At 43.6% G+C, this 25705-nt stretch overlaps 1 protein-coding gene across 1 annotated transcript; it reads left to right on the plus strand.

The window, feature by feature from the left end:
- Nucleotides 1-17324: 17324 nt before the first annotated feature.
- SF3B5 (splicing factor 3b subunit 5) lies at nt 17325-18541 on the plus strand. Its single transcript, XM_033056307.1, has one exon. The coding sequence runs from the start codon at nt 17412-17414 to the stop codon at nt 17670-17672; it is 261 nt and encodes an 86-aa protein (XP_032912198.1). The 5' UTR covers nt 17325-17411; the 3' UTR covers nt 17673-18541.
- The last annotated feature ends 7164 nt before the right edge of the window (nt 18542-25705 follow it).

The following is a 25705-nucleotide window of genomic DNA, read 5'->3' on the forward strand; positions in this document are numbered from 1 at the left end:
GGCTAGGTTGTATATGAGGTATGAAGGCAGAAGTACCTGGGGAGCAATAAAAAGGGATTTCTTTTTCCCCCTTAAAAGGTTAAGAGGCTAAAAGCCTGAGATGGCTTAGAAGGGTGAAGCAAAGAGCAAATAGACTTCCACAAAGAGAGCTCTTGCAAAATGAGGACATTTCCATAGCTTTTTTGGAGCATCCTTTTCATATTAGTAGTTCATAGAAAAGGTGTTGTTTTCTAAAACTCACCAAGTTTCGATGAAATAAAACAATTCTATCCTAGAATTGTGTGAACATAGATTTTATACAGCCATGTTGATGGATCACCTTATTAATGCTGCCAGTGCTTTTCAACAAGCAATGTAACATCCAGAAAGTGGTGGGGAGCCTGCCCAAAGTGCACAGGGAGTTCCTGTACCAAGCAGACTACCTTCTTCTGAAGGCATGCTGCACATATGGAAACCATTCAGGTGGCTTTGTGGCTAGATCTAAATATCTTCCCAAGGGTAGCATGGTAGTGACATGCTACAGATCTGAGAAGAAAAAGAAAAGGTTTTTGTTTAGTTGAAGGTGAGGGAAGAACTATTTGGGATTATTTAGCTGAGAACACACAGCCAGAAAGCAATTCATTTCACAGCCCAGTAATGACCAATTCCTGCCTGGAATCCTTTGTGAATGGCAAGGCACATGGCATCTAAGCAAATCGTATGTGACAAAAAAAAAAAAAAGGCAATAAAATTAATGGTACTTGTCAAAGTAGAAAGGTATTTGTCACCTTGCAAAACTTATCTGAGAAAAGTGAAGGCTCATATTTTATCTTTGAAACCTGTCTGATGGCTGTGGCAGGTATCCCAAGATTCTGAGATGCAGCTGCTCCTGGCTGCACCTCAAGCCCCATAGTTAAGAAATGCAAGGCCAGGAGTACTGGGGCACTGAGCAGCTGCACAGCAACACCATGGGGGTCCACGGGTCTCCTCCCACTTACCCCAGCCAGGGAGTATCTCAGCACATGAAGCCTCTGTGCATGAGAACTGAGTAAGGCAGGGGGGCAGCTGACTACCTGCACTGCTTTTATACAGCTGCCAGTGTTTGATGGATGCAGGTGCCTTGGTGGTTACTCACCGAAAGATCAAACCTGCCCAAATCTTCTGGGCACCTGGGGGAGTCCCAGGTGCTTCCAGCTCTCCCCAGCTCACCCTGTGCTCAGAGGCAGCAACAGATTACAGGCTCTGTGGCAGCCAAGGGGTATGGTCATCTTTCCATGAGCAACAACTGTTAGCTTCCAATTAATTTAACATGCATCCATTAGGATGGAGCTGGGCACTGGCCCTGTTAAACATATCATTTAACTTTTGGATATCTGAAAACATCACATTCTGGCCTTTGCATTTGCCAAGTTCGTAACTGTGTAAGCAAAGTGATGTGGAAGTCCAACAAATGAGCCAAAGCCAGAGCACATAGCCTCTCTTCCAGTTTGTCAATCTAGAGAATTATCTGGTCTGTAAATGGGTACAGTAAATTCACGAATACAAGCCGCACTGACTATAAGCCGCATCTCTGGGTGTTGGCAAATATTTTGGTTTTTGTCCATAGATAAGCCGCACCCGAATATAAGCCGCTTTGTCGTTCGCAGCGAGGACCCGCGTGCAATTAGTAACAGAACCGCGGGAGGGCGGGGTTTACTGGCTGAGCTAAGGCTGTGCAGGCTCGGCCCGCTAGGGGCCGCTGACGGGGCCAGGTGGCCCAGCCCGGTGCTGCCGCTCGGGGCCCGCCGCCGCTGCCACTGGGCTCGGTCACCCCGGGTCGGCGCTGCCCTGCGGTGGGTGGCAGGCAGGGACGGAGCTTCCCCTGCTCCTACGGCAGCGGCGGCGGGCGGGGAGGGAGCTTTCCCGCGCCCGTGGCGCCGGCGGCGGGCAGGGACGGAGTTTCCCCGCTCCTGCCGGGGCGGCGGCGGGAGGGGACAAAGCACCCCGTCGGCTCCCCGAGCCGCGGCAATGGCTGCGCGGGGCTCCCGTCAGCTCCCCGGGCCGCAGCAATGGCTTGCGCGGGGCTCCTGTCGGCTCCCCGAGCCGCAGCAATGGCGGCGGGCGCTTCCCCCCCCCTCCCTGGGCCGCAGCAATGGCGGCGCCGGCTTCCCCCCCCCTCCCCGGGCCGCAGCAATGGCGGCGCCGGGCCCCCCCCCGTCTCTCCCCCGGGCTGTGGCAGAGGAGGAAAGGGAGCTCTCCCGCCTCTCTCCCCGCCCCCCGTGCTGCCTACACGGAGCCAGGCTCCACCCGCGGTGCAACAAAGTAGCGATTTGTAACAATCGCAAAATGCCGACTTTGCAGCTGCTCGGCTCAGCACTCTGGCAGGCACTTCTGAGGTTGTATTAGCCGCTCCTGATTATTAGCCGCATTTCCGGTTTAGGAGCAAAATCTTAGTCAAATTGGTGCGGCTTGTATTCGTGAAATTACTGTACATACATACCTACATACATACATATATATAGACTTTACAAGTTACATCTCTGTGTAGGTTGTGTACTGCTATGGCAGAGAAGGAGCACTGCACTGCACTGTGCACGCAGGCTCAGTTCTTACTTCTTGTACTCTCAGCTTCAGCAATGCAAACTAGCATGGCTGTGCCTCTTGTTAAGCTGGATAAGTATCTACTAGGAATAATTCACGTGTGGTTAATTTCAAATTGAGGTAGGGAGTGGATTAGACGACTTCCTGAAACTTATTTTAGTTCATTTTCTAAATCCTATTGACACATGTTAAAAGATATTTATAAAATATTTATATATTCCTTATTCTATATATATTCCATATATTTGTAGAAATACAAATATTGAAATACACTAAAACATAAAACTACATCTTCAGAGGGGTAAATCAGTTCTCCAAAATTCAAGCCAAAGGTTGGAAGTTGGTATTTTTTATTAAGATAATAAACAATTGCAATGATATAGTAAGATTTTTGACAGATTACAGAAAATCTATTTATAGCATACTAAAAGATACTGTAAGGTAAATCTGGTACTGTTCTTTCAGTCCTGCGAAGTTAATTCTCATTTTTTTTTTTTTTTTTTTTTTTTTAACTGGAAGAAAATTGCATCTGGAAATATCCATGTCTGCCAACATAAACCTTGCTTCTTGGCCAAGGTCAGCAGGCAGTCCCCCCAGAAATACCACACAGGCAGGGAATGAGCATAGAAAAGAATGCTCCACACTTCTTACCCTACATGACTTGGAACCACTGGTTTCACTGCAAACCTGGTAGGCAACACTGGCACTGTTACACCTGTATGTTACAAGGATGGTAAAATTTTTACAACAAGATAAATGAAAGAAAACCCAACTAACATTTAATTATGCAAGGAAAGATCCTACATAATAATAATTTTAAATACTGTCCATATTTAATGTTCACTACAGCATATACAATTGCTGTGAGTACAAATTTGGCATGAATTTAAAATGAAGTATAACTTAACAAAATAATTCAAATAACAGATAAACGAAATTAATATGAAGCAATTTTAATATTTAATATAAAATATTTTAAAATTGTGATTAGTATACAACAGCAAATTTAAAATTCACCAATAATCAGTACTACATCTAGAATACATCTAGAGAAGTGAGTCTTTACTTAATTCCAAATAGCACTGAACACCTGCATATCAAATTTCCACATGCTCACTATCTGAAGATGACAGAAGAGAGAAACATCAATTTATGACGAAAAATGTTGCTGTTTTGTGACATGGCAAAAAAATTTTTCAAGTGATGCTTGAAATCTTGCCATATCTGCAGCTTTAGTGACAGTTAAATTAATTACATCTAAAATAATCCTTCTTTAGAAACTTTTTCTCCCCCTTCATTCCTCAAAGGAGTCAGGTCAAGCATTCAACCGATGTCACGTAGTCCTTTAAACACTGTAGGAAACATGGAGGAGGAGTGGGTAAAAGACACACTAGGATGGCTGATTCCCTAAATTTCCATTTTCATTCCCACTCTTGGAATATACAGTTTTCTTAAGGTTATTCTGTTACCCATATGGCACCATTCCTCTGTCTCTCTCTGACTGGATTCTCCCATAGGATTTATGGAACTCCTTATGGTTCATAGAGAAGATCAAAATCACAGCCAGTCTGTGGGGCTGCTCTGGCCAGTGAGAATGTATGGATGTGAGCTTTGGAAACCTGAGTAATGTTCTCTCTACTGCCTTACGCTTTCCTTACTCTCAGGAGAGAGCAAGCAGATAAATGACCCTCCCTACTGACAGAGAACTGCATGGTCTGAAAATATGTTATAAGAAGAGTTCTTTCTCCCTTTCCTTGATTTCTGTAGGAAAGTCAGCAGATCTGGGATTCCCTGTAGGAGGCGGATGTAGGTTAACTTGAGTGAGTCCAGCAAAGAGTCACCAAGACGGTCATAGGGTTGGAGTGTGTAATCTGTAGAGAGAGACTGAAAGAGTCAGGTTTGTTTAGCCCAGAAAAGAAAAGATTTAGGGGATTTAACAGCAGTCTTAAATGCACTGAAGAGATTGCTGATACAACCCAAGTGTATGGCAGGAGAATGAGAAACAATGCTCATAAATTGGGATAAAGTTCCAATAGGAAATAAAAGTAAAATCCACATTTATGAAGGCAGTGAAGCACTGGAACAGGAGATTGCCCAAAGAAGTTGTGGAATCTCTATTCATGGAGATTTTCAAGATCCATCTGGCCAAAGCACAGAGATCAATGTTGACTTTGAGAGATTGGAGCAGGAGATTAGACAAAATTACTACCTGAAGTCTCTGCTAACCAGTGATTCCAATGTGATCCAAAATCCACAGCTGTAGAGGCCAGATCTTGGTGCTGAAAGATCCCTCTAAATAAAAAGTCCTTAAATCCCACATCCTACATACCTCAGTGCAAGAACAGCCAGGCTGCCTGTGCAGTGCCTGTTAGAGCATGAACAGTGTCTAAGGGAGGCTCATTGGCTGCTGCAGCAAAGCCAGCTCATCACAGGCAACATTCTCACAGCAACACACCTACATTTCTTGGCTACCAATCCACTGCACTTATTTTCCCAAGAATTGTTATTTCCAGTGATATGTATCTGCAGTTATAGCATTTGCAGCTTGCTTTGGAAACAACTCAGTCTTCATTCGGGTGTATGGGTAGAGCAATCTCCCCACACTGTCTGTCAGTGCAAGACATCAAAAGCTCTCCTGGCACCAGCTGCTGGCCTGACTGGAGCATTGCCAAACTCTTACTGGATTAGTCGGTGCTGAGGTGTATCGGGCCCTCTGTGACTTGGACAAAGAACTGTAGCAGGCAGCATCACAGTGTAACAGCTGTTTGCAGTATATGTCAAGTGATAAGAGGACTTGATTAGACACTGAAAAGCACACTCCAAATTCTGTTGCACACCCAGTAATATGCTCATCAGTCTTCAAACCTACTACATGGGAATTTTCAGAATCTTATTCTGTGAAGATGAAAGGAGATAGATGTGCCAGTTGTTGAAGGACAACATGAGACTTGAAAGATGATTTCCCAAGTAACATTAGAAGCCCTGCCACCCATGTGGATTTGGTGACAATTAAATTGATGGACTAAGCTAGGTTTTTATGTGACAACAATAATAATATTGCATTACATTTATAAACTATGCTCCACTTCAGGCTCTCTAAACCAATTTGCAAGCAATTACTTTAAAATACTGCTGTGTGTATTGCTACCCATGTATTATAGATGGGAAAGAAATCACAGAAAGTGTCAAAATGCCTAGAGGTGTACAGCAAGTCTTGATCTAACTAGAAGTTGCATCCAAATCCCCTGAGTGCTAGTTCTCTTTTCATGAAAAGATTACATGTCTTTTCATGTCTCTGCATTTTTTCTTGCAGATATTTTGTTTCTCTAAAGGCTTATGCCTCTGTACAGCCATCTTTCTACTTAAATAATTCTCTCCCAATAATTTCTTATGTGTGAATGTTATTCAGATGATGTGGAAAAAACTGTGTGATATTTAATGAGTCTATACCAGTTAAAATTAATTGCCAAATTCTGCTTTCAGTGAAGTCAGTGGAAGTTTGAAAGTAGCATTAAATGAGACACAATATTATAAACTACAGGAAGCATAACATGGAGGATAGACACTGGCTTGTTTTGTTTCTGGTATAGAGGAGAATCAAACTTTTTATAAGGATATGAAGTGACAGGAAAAGAGCAAACGGCTTTAATCTGAGACAGTATGTTTAGATAAGATAGTAAGAAGAAATTCTTTGCTGTGAGGGTGGTGGGGCACTGGAACTTTTTTGGTGGTTGCCCAGAGAAGTTGTGGATGTCCCATCCCTGGAACTGTTGGATGGATTGGGTCTAGCTGGATGGGGTTTTGAGCAGCCTGGTGTAGTGAAAGCTGTCCCTCCCCATGGCTAGTGGGTTAGAACTGTATGATCTCTAAGGTCCCTTCCAACCCAAACCATCCTATGAATCCATGATAAAGATCATGTATCCAAGTGAGTGAATAGATCAAATGTGTCCTCTAGCCAATGCCCTTAAGACAAGTTCCAGAAAGCAAAATTAAATGAATTATATAAATGCTCTGGCAGCTGCCTTTGGCAGTTAAAACATTTATTTTTTTAAATGAAGTGCTTCCCAGATCCTACAGACAGGCACAAACAAGCCCCCAGAACTCAGATGTTTACACAACTGCAAATCACAACCAGACTTGCTAGTGTCTCATCTTCCTAATGAGCTGATCCAAGAAACCCATCTCTGATGGCCCAAACTTTGGGAAAGTAGGGATTCACATCCAGATACAGGCAGAGTAATTCAAATTCGACAGTACCTCACATCTATAAGAAACGTTTTGTGCTAGTGCACCTTTATTAGAGTACTTTTATTAGAAAAAACCTACTACCAAAGGTCTGTCTAAACCCAAAGGCTATTTCTTTTACAAGCCATTAATACCATTCAGGAGAAAACTAAAGAAGAGGTTGAAGGTGACCTGTATCTTCAGACAGCTCCCTAATAACCAATAGCTGTAGGATTTCTGAGATGAAGGTTGCATTCAAACAGCTGAAAAGGTATCCTCAGGGTCAATGCACAAGCTGTTTGTATGGAACATATCAGTCAAAGCAATTTTAAAGTGTATTCAGACACATCCCCACCTCCCTGCAGCTCACCCTGGGCAAACAGAACTTCATTTTGATTTGGTTAAAAAAGTGGAAATTTTCAGCTTTGCTACAAAAATGGTAGAGCTTGTTGTATTTAATGATATGACTGTGTCTGCATACAAATCAAAATGCAGCTTTCAGAGGAGCTGTTCAGCACAGAGAAGGGCGAGAAATGTGTCAGCGTGAGTGTGGGCTCAGTTCAGACTCAGCTTGAGTTCGTAGGAGGAAACAGAAACTTAACTGACAATAAAATTTTCCAAAGGGCTCATTTACCTAAATCAAACCATTACAGTCATAAACAAGTCTCATCTAGAGGTGCTGTGCTGTGCTGAGCTGAGTCAGTGAAAAACCTTCACAGAGAGCTGGAGCAGAGCTGGGTGATGGGCACAGTGCAGTACTGCCAAGGAGCCTGCTCTGACAGCAGGTCAGTGTGGGGCTTATGGCCCAGGATTTCATTGCCTGTGTCAACATCCTCATCTATTTGATTAGGACAGTATTTCCCTTTTTTGGTATGGCATCAGGAGTTAGTGCTTGAAGGATACTATACAGTTCTCAGAAGAAAGGCTACTGCACTTTCTAATATGTTTTATAAAGGAAACAATGACATCCATAAAGTAGAAGGCTGCCCTCAATGTTTTATTTTCTCTTCTCTCTAGATTTAAGGCTAGCTTTTTATTAAATCACAATTACATGCTTCTGTTTCTATAGCTGATAGGGCATCAGACAAACAAACTCTCAATGCAAAGGTTTTTTCTAATTCCTCCTGAGCATAAAATATTTTTAGCTAAAAGGCCATTTCCCTCTTCCACAAAGTCAAAATAATGTAATTACACGTGCAGGAAGATTTTGGCTTATGATTTCTCTGCCAACATTTTGGAATTTTACACACACATAAAAGATCTACCTTACTTCCTAAACCTAACTTACTATTGAAAATAGTCTTCTAAATGGATTATTAATACTCCCTTAAAAAAGGTGAAAAGTACAGGTGCTGTTTTTTTGATTTAAGCTCCACTGGAGGATCTGTTAGGATCATAATGGTAAAGGGTTTTAGTCAAGAAGGAAAACACAGATCATTTTTCCCCCCTTTGTGAATGAAGAAGCACTTGGCCACATCCCAGGGATTATGGGAGAAGAACTGAATAGCAGAGTGTATCGGAAGGAGACATTCCATGGGTGCCACTGAAATGATCCAAACAGTAATTAACGATTCCAGCAGTTTCAAAATACAGGTGCATGTGCATTTGGGAATGAGAGGAGGATCAAATTACAAACTGAGTCACTTGACAAGCTTGTTCTACCCTTCCAGTTATGCAAGCCAGTTTGTGACTCAGCAGCTATACAACTCTGCTCTCCAATGACAAGGCAAATCTCTTCTACAGCTCTTTTCATACTGATACATTCAGCAGTCAGCCATGGTACGGAAAAGATGGTGAGCCTTTATTACCTATACGAGACAGAATAAACATATTTTATAGGAGAATAATCTGCAGCTCATCTTCACACAAGGAACTTACTGAATAGGGGAGAGAAAAGCTCTCATGGGATTAACCTGACCAATGTTCATGGTCCTTTGACTAAAAGAGATCTGATTTTTTTCTGATAGTGTGTATTCATCCCTTACTAATAAAAACCACCTGACAACTTGCTGTAATTGCAAATGTAGTTGAGAATTAATTTCTTTAATTGTCTTTGACTTTTCTTTCAAGGCTTGCAAATGATTTCCCACATGTTTGAGTGTGACAAGGTGCCATGACAGCTACAGGCAGTCACAGATTCATGCACACATTGGTTTGGGAATCTCTGCCCCAACCTGTTCCTTGAATGCTGACGTTTTGCTGGCACCAGCAAGAAGCTTTTCTTACCCTTCAGGCTTGAGCCTTTTGAGGTGCCAGGTATGAATGACGGCTGCCAATGGTCTTAGCACTTGAAATACCTAACATCAATCTAAGTTCTTAAGTCTACTGGCAGAACCTCAAGACTGCATTTGGAGCTTAAAGAGAAGAACTCATTGGATAGACTGCACTTCTCTCTCTCTGCCTGTTAAAAGTATATCCCATTAATCCTGTTCAAAACCAGGTGTCTTTATGGCCAGTGGTGAATATCACAAATAGCCATGATCATTGATGCAACAGTAGCACCACAAGGCTGTGAATAAAGGCCCATTGGGTGAGTACAAGCACTGAAGGAGAATGCCTTAGCCAAGAGGAGCTCATTGCTAACTTACAAAAGGCTGAAAAAGAGAGAAAAGGGAACATTCAGTTACGGTTTTCAAATGTTTGCATTTCATACTGAAAATTTTTCCACAAATGGGCTGCAATACACAGCTGTATGTGAATACCAAATCATCTGTGCTCCACAGCAGCTATTCTGAGAGACCCATCAGCCGTCATCGACACGATCTACGCACATCCTGTTGGGGCTCTAGATTACAACCCCGGTGCCAGCAGTTGTCACAGTGCTTTTCTTAAAGCCTCTTTCCCTGAAATCAAGTGAACATTTCAGCTCTAATCTTCCAAAGTTAAGTACTTTCAAACATCTTAAAAATAAATACTTTTAAACATTTATGGAGAAGAGCAAATACAATGTGAAATACAGAAGGTCAAAATGCAAAAAGAAAAAAAGAGAGAAAAAATCACATGCTACTTAAAAACAACAGCAAAAGAAATCACATCTTTGAAAGCTTACTTTAAAATGTCCAGGTTTGGGTGATTTTCTGTCAAGTAGTTTTTGTTTTTTGTTGGTTTCAAGACTTCTTATTCTGCATGGTGCTGAGGAGGTGGGAAGAAATATTAGTCTAAAGAGATAACATCTTTTTGGTGTGCTCCTTGAATGTTTGCTTCCCAAAATCAGCAATTCTCTTTCAAGCTCTCAAATCGCATTCCAAAACGTACAGATGGGCTGGTTATCGTCATACATTACTAACATTGCCCAATCCTGACTATAAATACCTTGCTTCCAGTGGCTTATTCCATGCCAAGTCTCTACACTCTGATTTTATTTTTTATTTTGAGGAACTAGTCATTTAAGCAATTTTCAGTTTGAGATAAATAAGATATTTTCAACAATGAAACCAGCAATCAAGAAGACATTTATTATGAGTTACTAGGAGTTGTGATTTGAACATATTAATTTGTCTACAGTGCTTGGTGAAAAAATATGTTCTATTTGCCTTAAAAGTAGCAAACAGCAATACTTTGACAAAGCTGAAGGTGAGATATGTTGCATCATCTTATTAGTGAGAGCTTTGCTTTCCCAGTAAATGCAAGAGGCTTATGTACATTTCTTGTTTCAAATGAGGAAGTGCCCAACCCAGGTTGAGAAACAACTAGTTTATATAGCAGCCTTCCAGTACCTAAAGGGGACTTAAAAGAAGGCTGGAGAGGGACTTTTTATCAGGGTCTGTAGTGATAGGACAAGGGGAGAAGTCTTAAACTGAAGGAAGGTAGACTTAAACTTGATTCTTTAATTCTGTGGTGACTGGTGGTAACTGGTGTGCCATTTCCTAGGGATGCATGGAAGGGACAGTTAACTTCTTCCACCTGCTGTGATACCAATATCCTAAATATCCATTGCTGACCCCTCTCTCCTTTGCTCTTTGTCCCACAAGCAATCCACTGTCTGAAATTTCTCACTATGAATTAGCACAACACACACCAAATAGGCAAGCTGATGACTCACTAACACCAATGGCTCCATGCTTCTCCTGCTCTTATCTTTTACTTTTATAAACTGACTTGCTGTGCAGTAACAGATGAGCTGCCCTTGTGCACAAGACAGATGATGGATTTCTTTGTCTAGATAAGGGTGATGACACCAATGTCCTCTGTGCTTACTGCAGAGAAGGAGGTAAAATGATGAATGCTTGTGCATTATGTGTGATGGGGAAAGCTGAGAGAGAAAAGGCTGGCTACAGATAGGCTTCTCTGTACAGAGCACTTTTAAGTATTGCTCTGAACAAATCAGTATTTTTAAAGCATGATCATTATGTGGCAGATAAAAAAGAAACAGCTGCATTAAGCATCTTCAAGTCTGCTTAAAAAAGAAAAGGCACTCCCTTTTACCTCTCCTACTCTTCCTCTTACTCTTAGTTCTTACTCTTTCTTGCACAGTGATACAGTGATATGATACAGAGCTACTCAATAACCAAATAAATTTATTCTAATTTAAATTCGTGTATATTTCTAATATTCAAAATATTGGCCTATTTAAAGATGTACCTTTTATCACTGCTACTTTTCTATACCTTTTTGAACACAATTAATAGCTATATTAGCTGTGGCAATTTATCTGGAGTGAATGAAGAAAAGACATGCAGGGAAAATGGGCAGAATACAGCTGCTTCTTGGATAGTCCTGTAGTCTTCCCCAGTTCTGTTGTGTTTACTCTTATTACTTCATTTTATTTCCAAATGCATGACAAGAACAAACCTTTCCCATTACAAAAACGTATGTGGACACAAGTAATTTCAATTCACCTGGCAGACCATTACTGGCTCTATTTTTAGTCTGAAGAGGTAACTAATCACATTAATGGACAGGCTTTTATTTTCAAAGTGATGGCTTTGGAATAAAGAGCTTCCCTATAAGCAGCAAATGAGAGCTGCCTCTACCAGGCCTCTGTGTTGCTCCATCTCCCTCTGCACCACATTCCTCAGATCACTCACCATATTATTTCAGTGTCTCATCTGTAAGCACTGTGCTAGTGACCCCTACCGCCTCTCTGCTTTTAGGGTGTTCCTGCACCTTGCTAGGAAATTCTCAGTGGCACCTAAATTAAGCTAATTCAGTTGTGTTGTGCACCCTAAGGCACACGGCTGTCATTCAGACCCAGACAGAAGGCGTGGAGCATTACAGTCATATTCACAATCAACTGATGGAGTGTGAAGCTACAAGGCCCAGTCTGTCATCCCTAAGCTGCTCCTAGGCAAGACACTGTTAGTGCAGGTCACAGTTCTCCTCAGCTTGACAGCTCTTCAGAAGTGAATTTCTCCAGCTGCAGTCTGATTCAAGATAATATGATTGATTACATTGATACAGAGCAGCATAAAGTATATGCCTTCAATGCAGATACACAGTATTTCTTCTTTCCTGATTTTTTAACTCCACATTCTTCCAATCTATAGCTTTGGCAGAGAATCAGCCATACAATCCTAAAACAGCTTTTAGATGTTGGAGTATTCACACACTATAAAATCAAAGCAATAACAAAACAAAGTTTATAATAGTGGAAGAGAGTTGGAAACTTAACCATGCTTGCAAGGACTGGGTTCCCTCTGTCCCAGAAGCAGCCCAAAGGCTGTGGATGGCTGCAGTGCGAAAGCATATTCGTACCCTGTAGCAAAATCATGATTTTAACTACAAGGCAAAGAAAGAAATTAGCGGAGTTTATATAAAACAAGGTGGAAAAAGAGGCTTGCTTGTGAAAAATGTTTTTTACAGGATCTTTGAGAAAAGCAGCAAAATTGTCTTCCACCTCTTAGGGCCAAAATAAGGATTTTTTGAGGCTGATAATGTTCACAGGCTATAATAACATTTGAGAAACTGCATCACAGTTCATTTGATAGCATAAGAAATCTGAAAAATAAAACTCAAAATACGCAAATAGAAAAATGTAACTTTTCCAGCCTAAAATTGCTAAGTGGTAATGTGACTTCTGCAAATAATGATCTAAGAACCCTGTTTTAGCAGAAGCAACATATTTTTAAAGAAATATATACTTTAAAAAATAAAATCACATGCCATATAGACAATTGGTTTTTATTATTATTTGATTTCCAGCACCATTCTTGCCAGGCTAATGCAATCTCAAAATTTTTTCCTCACTGTATTTGCAGGATCAAATCAATATAGTGAAGAACAGAGGAATTTCTAGGAAAAAAAAAAAAGAAGCATGCCTCCCCATTTCTTTATGGCTACATGTTAGATTTATCTATTATGATTGTCACATCCTCTTGTTTGCAGGGTATTTATGTCTTCACACTTCCACCCAAAGAGTCAGTAGGGAATTCAAAATTTTGGTTGTATCTTGCACTTGGCAGCCACAGACACTGTCTTTCTTGGTCCAGCAGCGCTCTCTACCATTTTTCTCTACATTTCGGAGGAGCAACCAACCATTCCGTTTATAATGGAAGAACAATTTTTGCAGGTCCAACCCTGACACCCAGTGGCCTCCGCAGCTCCTTACAGCCTCCCGGTGTCTCCGCCTTTTGAAACTTGGCTTGAAGGGACCGGTGTTACTCTCCAAACAGATAATTCCAGCACTAAAATCAACACATTTATGTGATTTCCGTAAGTAGCATCCATTATTGTATATTCTGATAATGATATTTAACGGTATTCAGTACAAAAACCGTGATATATCCCCAAATGCTACTTTTTCGGGAATTCTAGTCATACAAGCATATTACCACTAAGCAATAATTCTCTCTAATATATATCTGTATCTCCTTTCCCTCACTCATTTAATATTCATAAAGTTAAAATGGAAGTGCCCTAGTACAGGCATTAGTTTTGTACAGCATGGACCTAGAAAGGAAAAGAAGGCCCAAAACACATTTTATTTTTTACAGAACAAGAAATGAAAGAGAAAATGAATCTAATTGAATATAATTCTTGAAAGCTAGCAGATGAAACTTTTTCTTTTTAGAGTAAAATTGAATTTAAGTAATTACTTGTAAATAATTGTTTCTTGCCTGTCAGCTGGAAATTTTACTACCTATGTTTTCTTCCTTGTATTGGTAAGCTTGTCTGGCAGTCCCAGAGTGACGTTTTGGGGTGTTTTCCCAGAGCTCTGGATGCTTGAATGCAGAATTTTAATCTGGCCCACTAACAAGCTTGCCAAAAATTTCAGATCTATACTTCCAGTTCAGGTTTGAGGTTTTTTGTTTGTTTGGGTTTGTTTGTTTGTTTTTGGTTGGGTTTTTATTGCTGTTGTTTTATTTTTTGTTTGGTTGGGGGTTTTTGTTTTTAGTTTGTTTTTTGTTGCTGTTGTTTTTTGGTTTGGTTTGGTTTTTTCCTGTTGGTTTGTTGTTGTCTTTTAAAGAAGAACTCTTATGCCTGTTTAATTTAATGCAGTTATTACTCCTAGAAACTGCAACATCTGCAAGAGCTGGATAAGCTTCTGGGAATCTTTTTTGCTCCAAAGACTTGAGTATTTTAATCAATACATCTCCTGGTTTAGAGTTTCCAAGAGGATAACTTCAAAACAGCTGTGAGGGCAGCCCTATGTGGCACTGTGTTGGCATACAACATCAATTAAAAACTGGCATTCTTCTTGCCATCCTGCTTTTTAGAATGATGTAATTTAAAAAGAAATTAAAGCTCTCTTTTGTTGAGAATACAGTAATTTCACGAATACAAGCCGCACCAATTTGACCAAAATTTTGGTGGAAACCCGGAAGTGCGGCTAATATTCCGGGGCGGCTAATCTATTAACAAAATTCTAAAAGCTGCCAACACGGAAGTGAGAGCCCGCGGCAGCCCCAAGCCAAGCTGGAGCCCGGCCGGCCCCGGCAGAGGTGGGAAAGCCTGGCAGAGGAGGGGCCAGCAGTGTCGGGGGCGGGCGGCAGAGCCTGAGCCAGCAGGGCGGGGGAGCCCGGGAGAACTGGGGCTAGCAGTGCAGGGGAGCATGGCAGAAGCAGGAAGGCCGGCGGGTGGGGCTGCCTGGCAGCGGGGGAAGCCCAGCATAATCGGGGCCAGCAGCGTGGGGGAGCCCGGCGGTGCGGGGGCCTGCAGTGCCGGCCAGGGCGAGGAAACGCGGCGGCGGTGCAGACGGGAGGGGGCGGCCGGCGAGCGTGGTGGCGGCGGCGGCAGCCCTGCCGGCGGGGCGAGCGAAAGCGGCGCTCGCGAAAGCGCCGCCGCGAGCCGCGAACCGCGAGCCGCGAAAGCGCCGCCGCGAGCCGCGAACCGCGAGCCGCGAAAGCGCCGCCGCGAGCCGCGAGCCGCGAAAGCGCCGCTGCGAGCCGCGAGCCGCAAGCCGCGAGCCGCAAGCCGCGAGCCGCGAACCGCGAGCCGCGAACCGCGAGCCGCGAAAGCGCCGCGGGGCGGGCGCGGCGCTCGCGAGGCGCGGCGCGGGGCGAGCGAAAGCGGCAGCGGGGCGGGCGGCGAGCCCGGCGGCGGCAGCCCTGCCAGCCGGGCGAGCGAACACGGCAGCGGGGCGGTGCTGACGGGAGAGGGGGGCCAGCGAGCCCGGCGGCGGCGGCAGCACCACCCGGCCAGCCCCGCCGAGCCGTGGCGCTGAGCTGGGCCACCCGGCCCCGTCGGCAACCATGAGCGGGCCGAGCCTGCCTGGCCCCGCCCCGAGCCAGTAAAGCCCGCTATGCCGCGATCCTCTTACTAATTGGCCAATTTGTGAAAGCTGCGCACGGATTCTCGCGACGAACGAAAGTGCGGCTAATATTCGGGGTGCGGCTTATCTATTGACAAAGACAGCAACATTGTCGAGGCACCGGGGGTGCGGCTTATAATCCGTGCGGCTTGTATTCGTGAAACTACTGTATGTCTTTTTTTGTCTTTCTCTATGCCAGCATACATAGAAACTCCTAAAGTATCATGTTTGTTTATTTTTCCTCTTCTCGTCTCCCTGCAAGCAACCACAGAATGCAACTGTTGTATCCAGCTGTGTAATCTGCTTCCAGCTAAGTAAGCCTTGGTAGCAATGACTCAACAGAACCTCATAAAAATAACAAAAATAAAAATTTATAGTCCTCATTTAGCTCTTTGCACTGAAGGGTAAGGAGACTTCAGAACGTTGTTTTTACATTGCTTTATATGGCCTTGGTTTTATAAGATGCTCGCTTTTCAACAAGGGGCATAGAATCATCTGTGTTTTCACACAACATCTCTGTGGATTTCTTCTTGACTACAGGGCATTTACAAGGACAGGAAGAAATAATTCAGTGTCTTATTGAAAAATTTCTGGGAATGTGTCTTTCCTATTTTTAAACAAATACTTAAAACCGTTACTAGCATAAGAAAGCATGAATCATCTAATGCATTTTAAACTTAACATTATGTAAGCTCTCGAACAGAACTGGAAAAAACTTCTGTTTTGGTGGCTGATATTAGTTATTTCAAGCTTGACTTTGACCAAAAGAAGATAGGCAACAGAAGTTGTATTTTCTGTGAGTTTATATCTGTTTGTGAGTTTAACATTCAGAAAATATACTAGCTGCACTGTTAAAAAAAATGTTTTCAACATTAATATTTAATTTTGACTTAAATCTCCTGACCCTGCTCACAGCCTGCCTGGGGAAGAGTAACTCAGAGCTTTTCAACTTAGAAAGGAACAGGGATGGGACGTACAGGACTTTCCTCAGCTGTATGCAGCAGAAGTAACCTCATCAAACTGCTTCTTTTGGGAGGACCTGCAAATGCTGTGCCCTCTTCAGCCCTTCTCTATGTGGACTTGCGTGAGAGTGACCACAGAAAGTGTTGTATTGCTCTCTCACCAAGCTAAAGGTTAAGAAAAAGGTGTTGTGCTGCTCTTGGCACCTCCTGGATGATTTTTGGCAGCTTTTTTTTCCTCCAGAGCCAGGCTTATTTGGGGAGCACGACTGATATACAGAGCCAGTGTCAGGAACTGGGATTAAGCTGAGCCTGAAGCGTGAGCCTCGGGGCTTTGCTTTCCTGTTTTCTGACACCTCCTGGCACAAGAGATATCTGACGTTGTTCCCCATGATCCACTACGTGGGTATTTCCTAGCCGGGTTTGACAGCGCACACCCCTTGGCTTCCAGGTGAATTGATCGGTATCAAAGCCGCATCTTTGCTTTACAGATTGACGGGAGGCTCGAGGCTTTACACCGAGGCTCAGTCGAGCATCTGCCTCGGTGTGAGAGTACCCGTGCTCAGAGTACGAAACCGGATCTGGAGCCAGATCAGCCCTCACGAACGCGCTTTAAAATAACGCTGTGTGACAGATGCCGGCCCGGCCTTGTAATACCATCTGCCTTACTATGGATTAGCCAACGATGTGATCGGACCGGGAGTAAACTACTGTATTACTATCTCAATATTCATTTATGCGAGGGCTCGCCCCTTGGGCGAGGCGGAGAGGAAACTACAGCTCCCGGCAGGCGCTTCCCGGCGCGCTCCCGTCGGGCACTGCGGCAGGAAAAGCGGCGGGAAGTGCTGCTGCGCCCGCCGGAAAAGCTCCCGGCGCCGAGACTCGTCCGCGCCGCTCGGGCCCTTCCGCTCGGTTCCGCGCCGCCCCGGCCCGTCCGCGCCGCCCGCCATCCCGCGCTCCGCCCGCCATCCCGCCGCGCCATGACGGACCGCTACACCATCCACAGCCAGCTGGAGCACCTGCAGTCCAAGTACATCGGCACAGGGCACGCCGACACCACCAAGTGGGAGTGGCTGGTGAACCAGCACCGCGACTCGTACTGCTCCTACATGGGCCACTTCGACCTGCTCAACTACTTCGCCATCGCTGAGAACGAGAGCAAGGCGCGCGTCCGCTTCAACCTGATGGAGAAGATGCTGCAGCCCTGCGGGCCGCCCGCCGACAAGCCCGACGAGTCCTGAACCTCCGGCCTCCTGGTCCCGGCCCTCCCTCCTGTGTGGTTCCGCGAAGGACTGACCGGGAGAAGCCTCGCGAAATGCCTGCTTCTGGACTCTGACTGTGCAGTCGTTCGTCTTTTTTTTTTCAAGTGGAATATAATAAAGCTTCCTGGGCATTCCTGATGTTTGGTTTGGTAGTTTCCTAGTACGAGGTTTTTGTTCCCAGAGGAGTGCTGGTACTCGGTATTGAGCGTTTCAGTGCAACCATCCGAGGTGAAAGTCTCGGATACTCCCAGACAGCGTTTTCCCGACCGGGCGCATTGATACTTGCTTACGAAACTCAGTTTTGGGGGGAGGGGGTGGAAGTTTGTTGGTACTCAAAGGGTTTGATTTCTTGGTAGCAATATTATGTGGGGTGGTTTTTGGTATAGCATAAGTCAGTTCCTCTAATACTGAAAAATTCCAAAGTGGTTTTTCTTTAAACACTATTTTCTTGCCTCATCTTTCTCTTTCCTGTACCTTTGAGTTTTTTCAAACCTCGATTCTTTCTGATACGAATTGACTTAAGGTGGGGGGGTTGGGAAAGTCGCTTTCTAGTAACCTAGCATTCAGGGTTTTCCACCTTACATCAAACAAGCATACTAATATTGGGTTGAGCTCTGTTGATGTGGAATAAGAATATAAGGGTTACTCACTACTACTTGGAAGTAAAATGCTTCGAGGTGACAGACTGTTAGATCACACTGCATACTGATTGATTCCGATTTGTCGCTTAAAATAGGCTTTCTATTCACATACAGTACAAATAAATGTTGAGTTCTAAAAGGTGGGAAGACCTCAGACCAAAACAGTGAGATACATTGCTTGGGGAAATAAAGTGCTCTCATTTCTGACATGTTTGTTTGTATTAGCATTTGAGGGGAAATGTTTTGTGGTCCTATTAAGACACTATGCAAGCTTATCGATGATTATTTTCCAAAATCGGCGATCTCAAGTCAGTGCATCCATCTTCTGAAGAATTCAAAGATGGCATTTTTCAAACTTTGTTGCGCATGTTAAGATCAGGGCATGGGTGAAGTGGTCAGAAAGACATTTTGCCTGCAAGTCTTGTGGGGAACTACTTCAATTTACAATAAATAAGGGGAATGTATAGAAAATCGGTTTTCAGTTTGCCTGCAAGCTGGTGCAGCTAATTTGATGAACATTTGTTCCTCACATACTGGGGAACAGGGTTGAAAGTTTTTCGTACGTTGAGTTCAAGCACTTAAGCATAAGTATGCAAATTAGTCCTGCAAAAAATTGGGCAAAATTTGCATCTAAATAAAACAGGTTTCCTGTTCAGTTTAACAGTTCCTGCTAAAGGTCTGCTCGAGTACCAAACCTTAGAAATTTGCCTTCCATGAGGTGTCTCCTCTGCTGGCAGCCAGCAGGCAGTTGGTGTGTGCAACAGAGGGTGGCACAAGGGCTTGAGCCTTGGCAACTGGAAAAGCTAGACTGAGGATAACAGGTGCTTTTGTAAAGCTGAACTTGTAGGCTCAATTTGCAACCTTTTGTGAAGTCTTGAATCTCCTACAATAAGGATAAACAGAAACCATGCAATTTAATCACTCTTACATAAATTAAAACTATCTCACAGGAGATTTATCTTAGGATAAACTTAATAACTAGCTCTATCTGTGGGTATTATCAGTACATTTTAAAATGTGAGCAACAAATATGTGACACATAAGTAAAGATTAATGCTCCTTTGCAGGTTAACTCTTCACTATGAAGGCCAGACAACCCTCAGGGACAAGTCAAGCTTCACGTGGTGAATGAACTTGCTGGTTCTTCTGGCTATACTTGCTTGGATCCCAGTTAGGCACATACATCTGTTTTAGCATGGTTGGAAGATGTTTTTAGAGTATCTGTACTAAGTAGTGATTATGAAACATTATAAACAGTTCCTTAAGAACTTGAGAAGACCAAAGAGAAGCTATGATTCCTAAGAATTCTAGGTAAACTTGAATTGGGGGACACTGAACTATGGTATTTCTGGACTATGGTATTTTTCCTAAATCCCAGAGCATTTTAAAAACCAACAAAGGTAGTGAATTCTTTTACATTTTATTACTGGAAAGGGTAAAACATACAAAAAACTGAGCTAATAACATGCCATATTGGGATGCATCTGATTGATCTATCCTGAATGAAAGATGACAAATAATGTTTATAAATTGACTTGATATTTGCATTATATTCTTTTTACATCCAAGCAATATGGCTTTTAATGAAAAGACAGGTGGATACTTAAAACACTGATAAAGCTTTCCAATAAAAAAAAGTAATTACCTTTTTTCGGTGAGGTAATTCTAAGGTTCCAAGTGTGTATTACACCTTCTTTTCACAATGGGTGACTAGAACACTGGGAATCCTAGCACAATACCATCACTGTTGCTCAGAATACCTTGATCTTTTTTTGTTTTCTGATTTATCGGAATGATAGTACAGTAGTTAACATTTGCACAGTGCAGCAATTGCACTAGTGAGCTGTTTTCTGCAAACTGTAAAATTTGGGCCAATTTTTTCATTTTAGTGTTGTTCATTTGTATATATTAAACTTCCATAGATGATAACATTTGTAGTCTGTTTTAGCATCAGGATTTTACTTCAGCATGTGAGATAATTCCTTTATAAAACTGAGCTATTTTAAGCAACACTTTTTCTCTCTTCACCACAATCAATTAATGCAAAACCAGCATAACTGGTTTCTGAATCTTCACGGGAGATCTGTTGGTTCTGTGATGTTGTACTACCAACTCCATAGATTTTTTTGTCATAAAATAAAAAACCCACGAACATCATCCTTCTCCTCAAAAGACCCATTTGGTTTTGTGGTACACAAAGAGGTTGTTTCTTGGTTATTAAAATTTAATCATGTGTTATTTCATTTTAGCACTGTTGTTATAATGCATCCATAAATGCATGCCCTACTGCCCTGGCGCTAGTTGCCCCAAATAACTTCATTACTTTTAAAATGGATTAAACTGTGGCACATTGCTGCAAGTTAGATAATCTTGTTTGACAATCCTGTTAATGTTCCTTTATTCCTTGTCTATTTGCCATTTTCCTTCTATATTCATCTCTTAATTTCAATCATACTTCATTTGAAAGAAAACCCCTTGGGAATGTAATACAGTTCAGTGTATTCTTTGTTGCCTTTAGAAAGTGGGCCATAATTCTGTGCTATCATGAAGAAATGTCTAAGGATGCTGACGTACCTGTAAGCTTCTGACTGCTCTAAAAATAGAACTAGAATAACATTTTTTTCCTGAGCTCAGAACTTCATCATTTTTCATTCTCATTTTCATACCAAACTGGTAATTACTTTCTATTGCAAAAAATCACAAAGTATGTTGGACTTCCCCTTTTAACACATATCAGAATAGTGTCTCACACAAATAGTTCACAACCGGAATTTACTTTGAAATCTCCATCAAATGGCTGGAATAGTCCACCTCATATACCTTTACTTAGACTCAGTGGTTTTTGTGAAAAAGAAATTTAGTCCAAATAATTGACAACAGCTGAAAAGCAGTTCAGGCTTCTTATATGTTGCAAAAACCAAACCAAAACGAAAAACCCCTCAGTTTTGCGGTGATACATGTGAAATTAGAATTCTTAAGCAGGTAACTAACAGCAGCATTTACACAGATTGAAGAGAGGCATGATTGTTTTTTTCTGCTCGACAGCTGGCTTAGAAACTCTGAGCGTCCAGTGCCTCACAGGTAATGCTGATAGTGGTGCTTGCAGGGCTGCAGTGTAAATCTCATTGCTGAAATGGAGTTAAGATTAAACTTGCAAAGTCAAGGTTTTTAAACATCCTACAAAGCCCCGTGGTGACATTTAATGTTTCTCTTCTCCTATCAGGTCGAGCTATAGCTTGACTGTAGGTGGCACTGGCATAATTGAGCAGTGAGCTGCTGTGGACAGACTGGGAATAAACAACAGGATGTGAAAATGTCTTAAGTTACCTTTGCCCAGAAACCTGTATGTTTTATATTCCGAGTCAGAAGTCATTACAATCTGCAGAAACTATGGGGTAATAACCTGCAGGCTGCTGCGTGATTTGCTGCCTGCACAGCTGAGCACATGTGTAAAGCCCAGAGTAGGAATTAAACATGATCACAGCGCACAACTGAGCAGACATCAGCTGGCATAGGCGAACAAGTTTTGCATTTCCTCATGCTTGAGTAGCATGTAAGCAATGCTCTTTTCATGCAGTATTAAAAGAAATTGAATCTGCTTTCTAGTTTTTTTTAAAAGGGAAATTCTAATAGTTACTAGCCTAGCAATTTTCCCATCATGTATCATCAGCTACACTCAATCCTCAGATTTTTAGTATGCGTCACAGACTGAAAATTTATAATTTTCATTGCTGTCTGAGCTATAGAATTAATGGAGAAGCCAAGGATATTCAGAGGAGGTAGAACATTTTTGTTAAATGTAGTTTTCCAAAAACAAGCAGTGACCTTCCAATGTCATGTACAAGATGAAGATAAAATTACAGTAATTTCACGAATACAAGCCGCAGCAATTTGACAAAAATTTTGGTGGAAACCCGGAAGTGCGGCTAATAGTCGGGTGCGGCTAATATATTAATAATTTTCTGACATTTACAACCCCAGACGTGCCAGCCAGAGTGCCGAGCCAAGCACCGGCCACTAAAAGCCGGCATTTCGCAATTGTTACAGTGTTACTGTGTTGCCCTGGCTCCCTGCAGGCAGCACGGGGGGCGGGGAGAGAGGCGGGAGAGCTCTCTTCTTCCCTCCTCTGCCACTGACCAGGGGAGGGGGGGGGGGGGGGTGCCGCCATTGCCGCGGCCCGGGGAGCCGACGGGGGGGGGCGCCGCCATTGCCGCGGCTCGGGGAGCCAACGGGGGGGGGCGCCGCCATTGCCGCGGTTCGGGGAGGACGGAGGGGGGCCGCGCCGCCATTGCTGCGGCCCGGGAAGCCGACGGGGGCCTTACGCCGCCATTGCCGCGGCTCCGGGAGCTGACGGGAGCCCTGCGCAGCCATTGCTGCGGCTCGGGGAGGGGGGGGGGAAGTGCGCGCCGCCATTGCCGCGGCTCGGGGAAGAGGCAGGGTGCTTTGTCCGCGCCTGCCGCCGGCGCCACGGGCGCAGGAAAGCTCCGTCCCCGCCCGCCGCCGCTGCCGTAGGAGCAGGGGAAGCTCCGTCCCTGCCTGCCACCGCGGGGCAGCGCCGACCCGGGGTGACCGAGCCCAGTGGCAGCGGCGGCCGGCCCCGAGCGGCAGCACCGGGCTGGGCCACCTGGCCCCGTCAGCGGCCCCTAGTGGGCCGAGCCTGCACAGCCTTAGCTCAGCCAGTAAACCCCGCCCTCCCGCGGTTCTGTTACTAATTGCACGCGGGTCCTCACTGCGAACGACAGAGCGGCTTATATTCGGGTGCGGCTTATCTATGGACAAAAACCGAAATATTTGCCAACACCCAGAGATGCGGCTTATAGTCAGTGCGGCTTGTATTCGTGAATTTACTGTAGGTAAATTTGAAGCATATTTCTTCACTTACTGTCCTTTCCAGTGGTGGCCCCAATGGCCCCAGTGTTCAAGAACGCATCTTAACCTTACTGTTCTGGTAAGATTTCCTGGAGGAACAAGAAACATTAGGAAACTGGTGAGTTGAACAGTTACTATCCTAATAACATTGTAATGAAAAGTCAAGAAGAAAATAAAGCAGCCTGTTTCATCCTGTGCCAGTCCATATTGGTGGGGAAAGAGAAACTAAAGGGGACTTATAAGAAAAACAGGGATGGACTGAAAATCAGGGTCTGTTGTGATAGAACAATGGTTTTAAACTGAAAGGAGGTAGATTCAGACCAGGTTTAAGGAAGGATTTTTTTACTATGAGAATGGCAAAACACTGGACCAGGTTTCTCAGAGGAATTGTAAATGCTCCATCCTAGAAGGGTTCCAGGCCAGGCTGGGCTCTGAGCTGCTGGGTGCAGGTGAACATTTCCCTGCTCATTGTAGGAGGGTTGGACTAGATGACCTTTAAAGGTCACTTCCAACCCAAAGCGCTTTTTGATTCTGTGATTCTAGTATGAGTGGGAAAAACCTTGTCTATCAAAGTGTCATAGTCAGTACCTTTCAAGCTGAGCAAAATAAAGAGTACTTTGTTTTGCTCTGGAAAGGATCAAAGCTGTTGCTAAGGTTGTGGAAGTGCTCTCAGTAGCTCTCTCATGTCTTTCCACTGCAGGGCATGTGACAATGTTACTTTTCAACTGTAAAACCCACAGGCTTTCATGTCGTTGTGCTGAAGGGTACAGCTTTTTTTCAAATGTCCTTCTACTAGATCACTGTCAAGGCAACATTGCATTCGAAACATTCAGGCCTTTAGCTGTTATTTCTCTGATGTCCGTTTCACAGAACAGCCATAGCGTGAAACTAATAACACAAGTTAAAAAAGACTGAGGATGAAGAAATATGTGACACCTACCCCTCCTTACCTCTTTTGTGGAGAGCATCTTCATATTAGAAGACTCAGAAAGTTCATGTTCAATCTATGGAGTAGCAAACCTAATGAGAACTCGAAGGAAACATGTTTCTTTTGAATTCCTTTAATCTTTCTGGTATGTCTGTAAAGCAACAGTCTGGTGAAAACCAAAATAAGCTCTTTTCTACTATGTTAGCATGATACTGTGATTTTCTGACACACTGATGATTACAGATGAGGCTGAGCTGAGACTGGTGCAGCAATTTTCCGAAATTTGCAGCATTTGTATTTTATGTATTTTATGTCATATTGGACGTAAGTAAATAAATATTAAATACTTATTTTAATGTATTTCATTATATAAGTATTTGAAAAACCCACAAATATATGATGCTGATGAATGGAGAATAATAAATGCTTGTGTTTCTGCTTACTGATGACAGGGTATAAATGTTGATTAGCATAACTCACTTCCCACTTGGACATCTTGAGTGACAGGCATGCAGATTCAGTACTTCATATCTGAAAAGCCTAAGAGTGACTTTGTCATTATCAGACCACTGTTTGTGATGGTTTAAGTGGTGGCAATAATTGGGACAGCTAAACTCACTGTTTCACCTGCAACTGCTCCCCAGTGCCTTTTTGGGGCAACTTTCTACTTATGGGACTGACTCTGCAAGGTATCCCTGGATCAGACTTGGCTGAGCAGGGCTTCCTTGGGCTATCCTGAGAGAGTGGCTGACCCATCCACAGGCTGGGAAAGTGGCCTGTGCCCACACCAGAGCTTCGGGACTTTGCTCAGGAGGTGCTCTAAGCTTCATACAAGTGTTGTTTAAAGAGCTATATCCTGTTTTTCATTGCTTGTCAAAATGTTTCCCTTCTAAGTCACTGATTCTGGATCAGCTATTTGCAAACCAATCTGTGAGCACTGCAGCTGGCCTGGGATGAGCCTGGGGTGTTGCAGTGAGTGAAGGCTTTGGCAAACACGTCCCCCAATGCTCCACTTTGTGATTTTATTCCCAGCATTTTGATTGCTGGTTTATGATGTGGCTTTGAAGGAAAGAGACTATCCATATGCTCATCAAACAAGTCACAGGAAGCAAGCAGTCCTATAGGATCTCAGCAGCAGGATGACTGGGTGGAAAGTGAAGACTTAGCAGGGCAGTGCTGGCCCATGGGCTGACCCTATGGCTTTGCTCCCCTGCAGGCTGGGAATTACCAACCTGCTGAGCAGGGCACTTGAACATTCAGTCTGTTTGTCACCCAGGCCTGGATCTTATCCAACTTTCACCATCTCATCTGGAGATTCTCATTGAATCATGGTGTTTAACCACTCGGTGTCTCTCTGGGTCAGGCTTTTAGGTGATTTCTCTGGCAATGAAGGCTTGTACCCTCTAGGGCCTGAAATCTAGTCAGAAGAAATGTGTATGTGAAGCCCAGTGGAAAAGAGGATCCCTAGGGAAGCTGATGAGATAATGTCCAGTTACATCTCCTTCTAGCTGCATGAACCTCATACTAAAGTTTTGTGGCTGTGAGCTGCAGAGCACAGGCCTCATCCTTCCAAG

Source organism: Catharus ustulatus, chromosome 3 (assembly GCF_009819885.2).
Source record: "Catharus ustulatus isolate bCatUst1 chromosome 3, bCatUst1.pri.v2, whole genome shotgun sequence".
NCBI lineage: Eukaryota > Metazoa > Chordata > Aves > Passeriformes > Turdidae > Catharus > Catharus ustulatus.

What these genes read in the sequence shown, in the direction of transcription:
- SF3B5 (XM_033056307.1), top strand. Translation starts at nt 17,412, where the DNA reads ATGACGGACCGCTACACCATCCACAGCCAGCTGGAGCACCTGCAGTCC.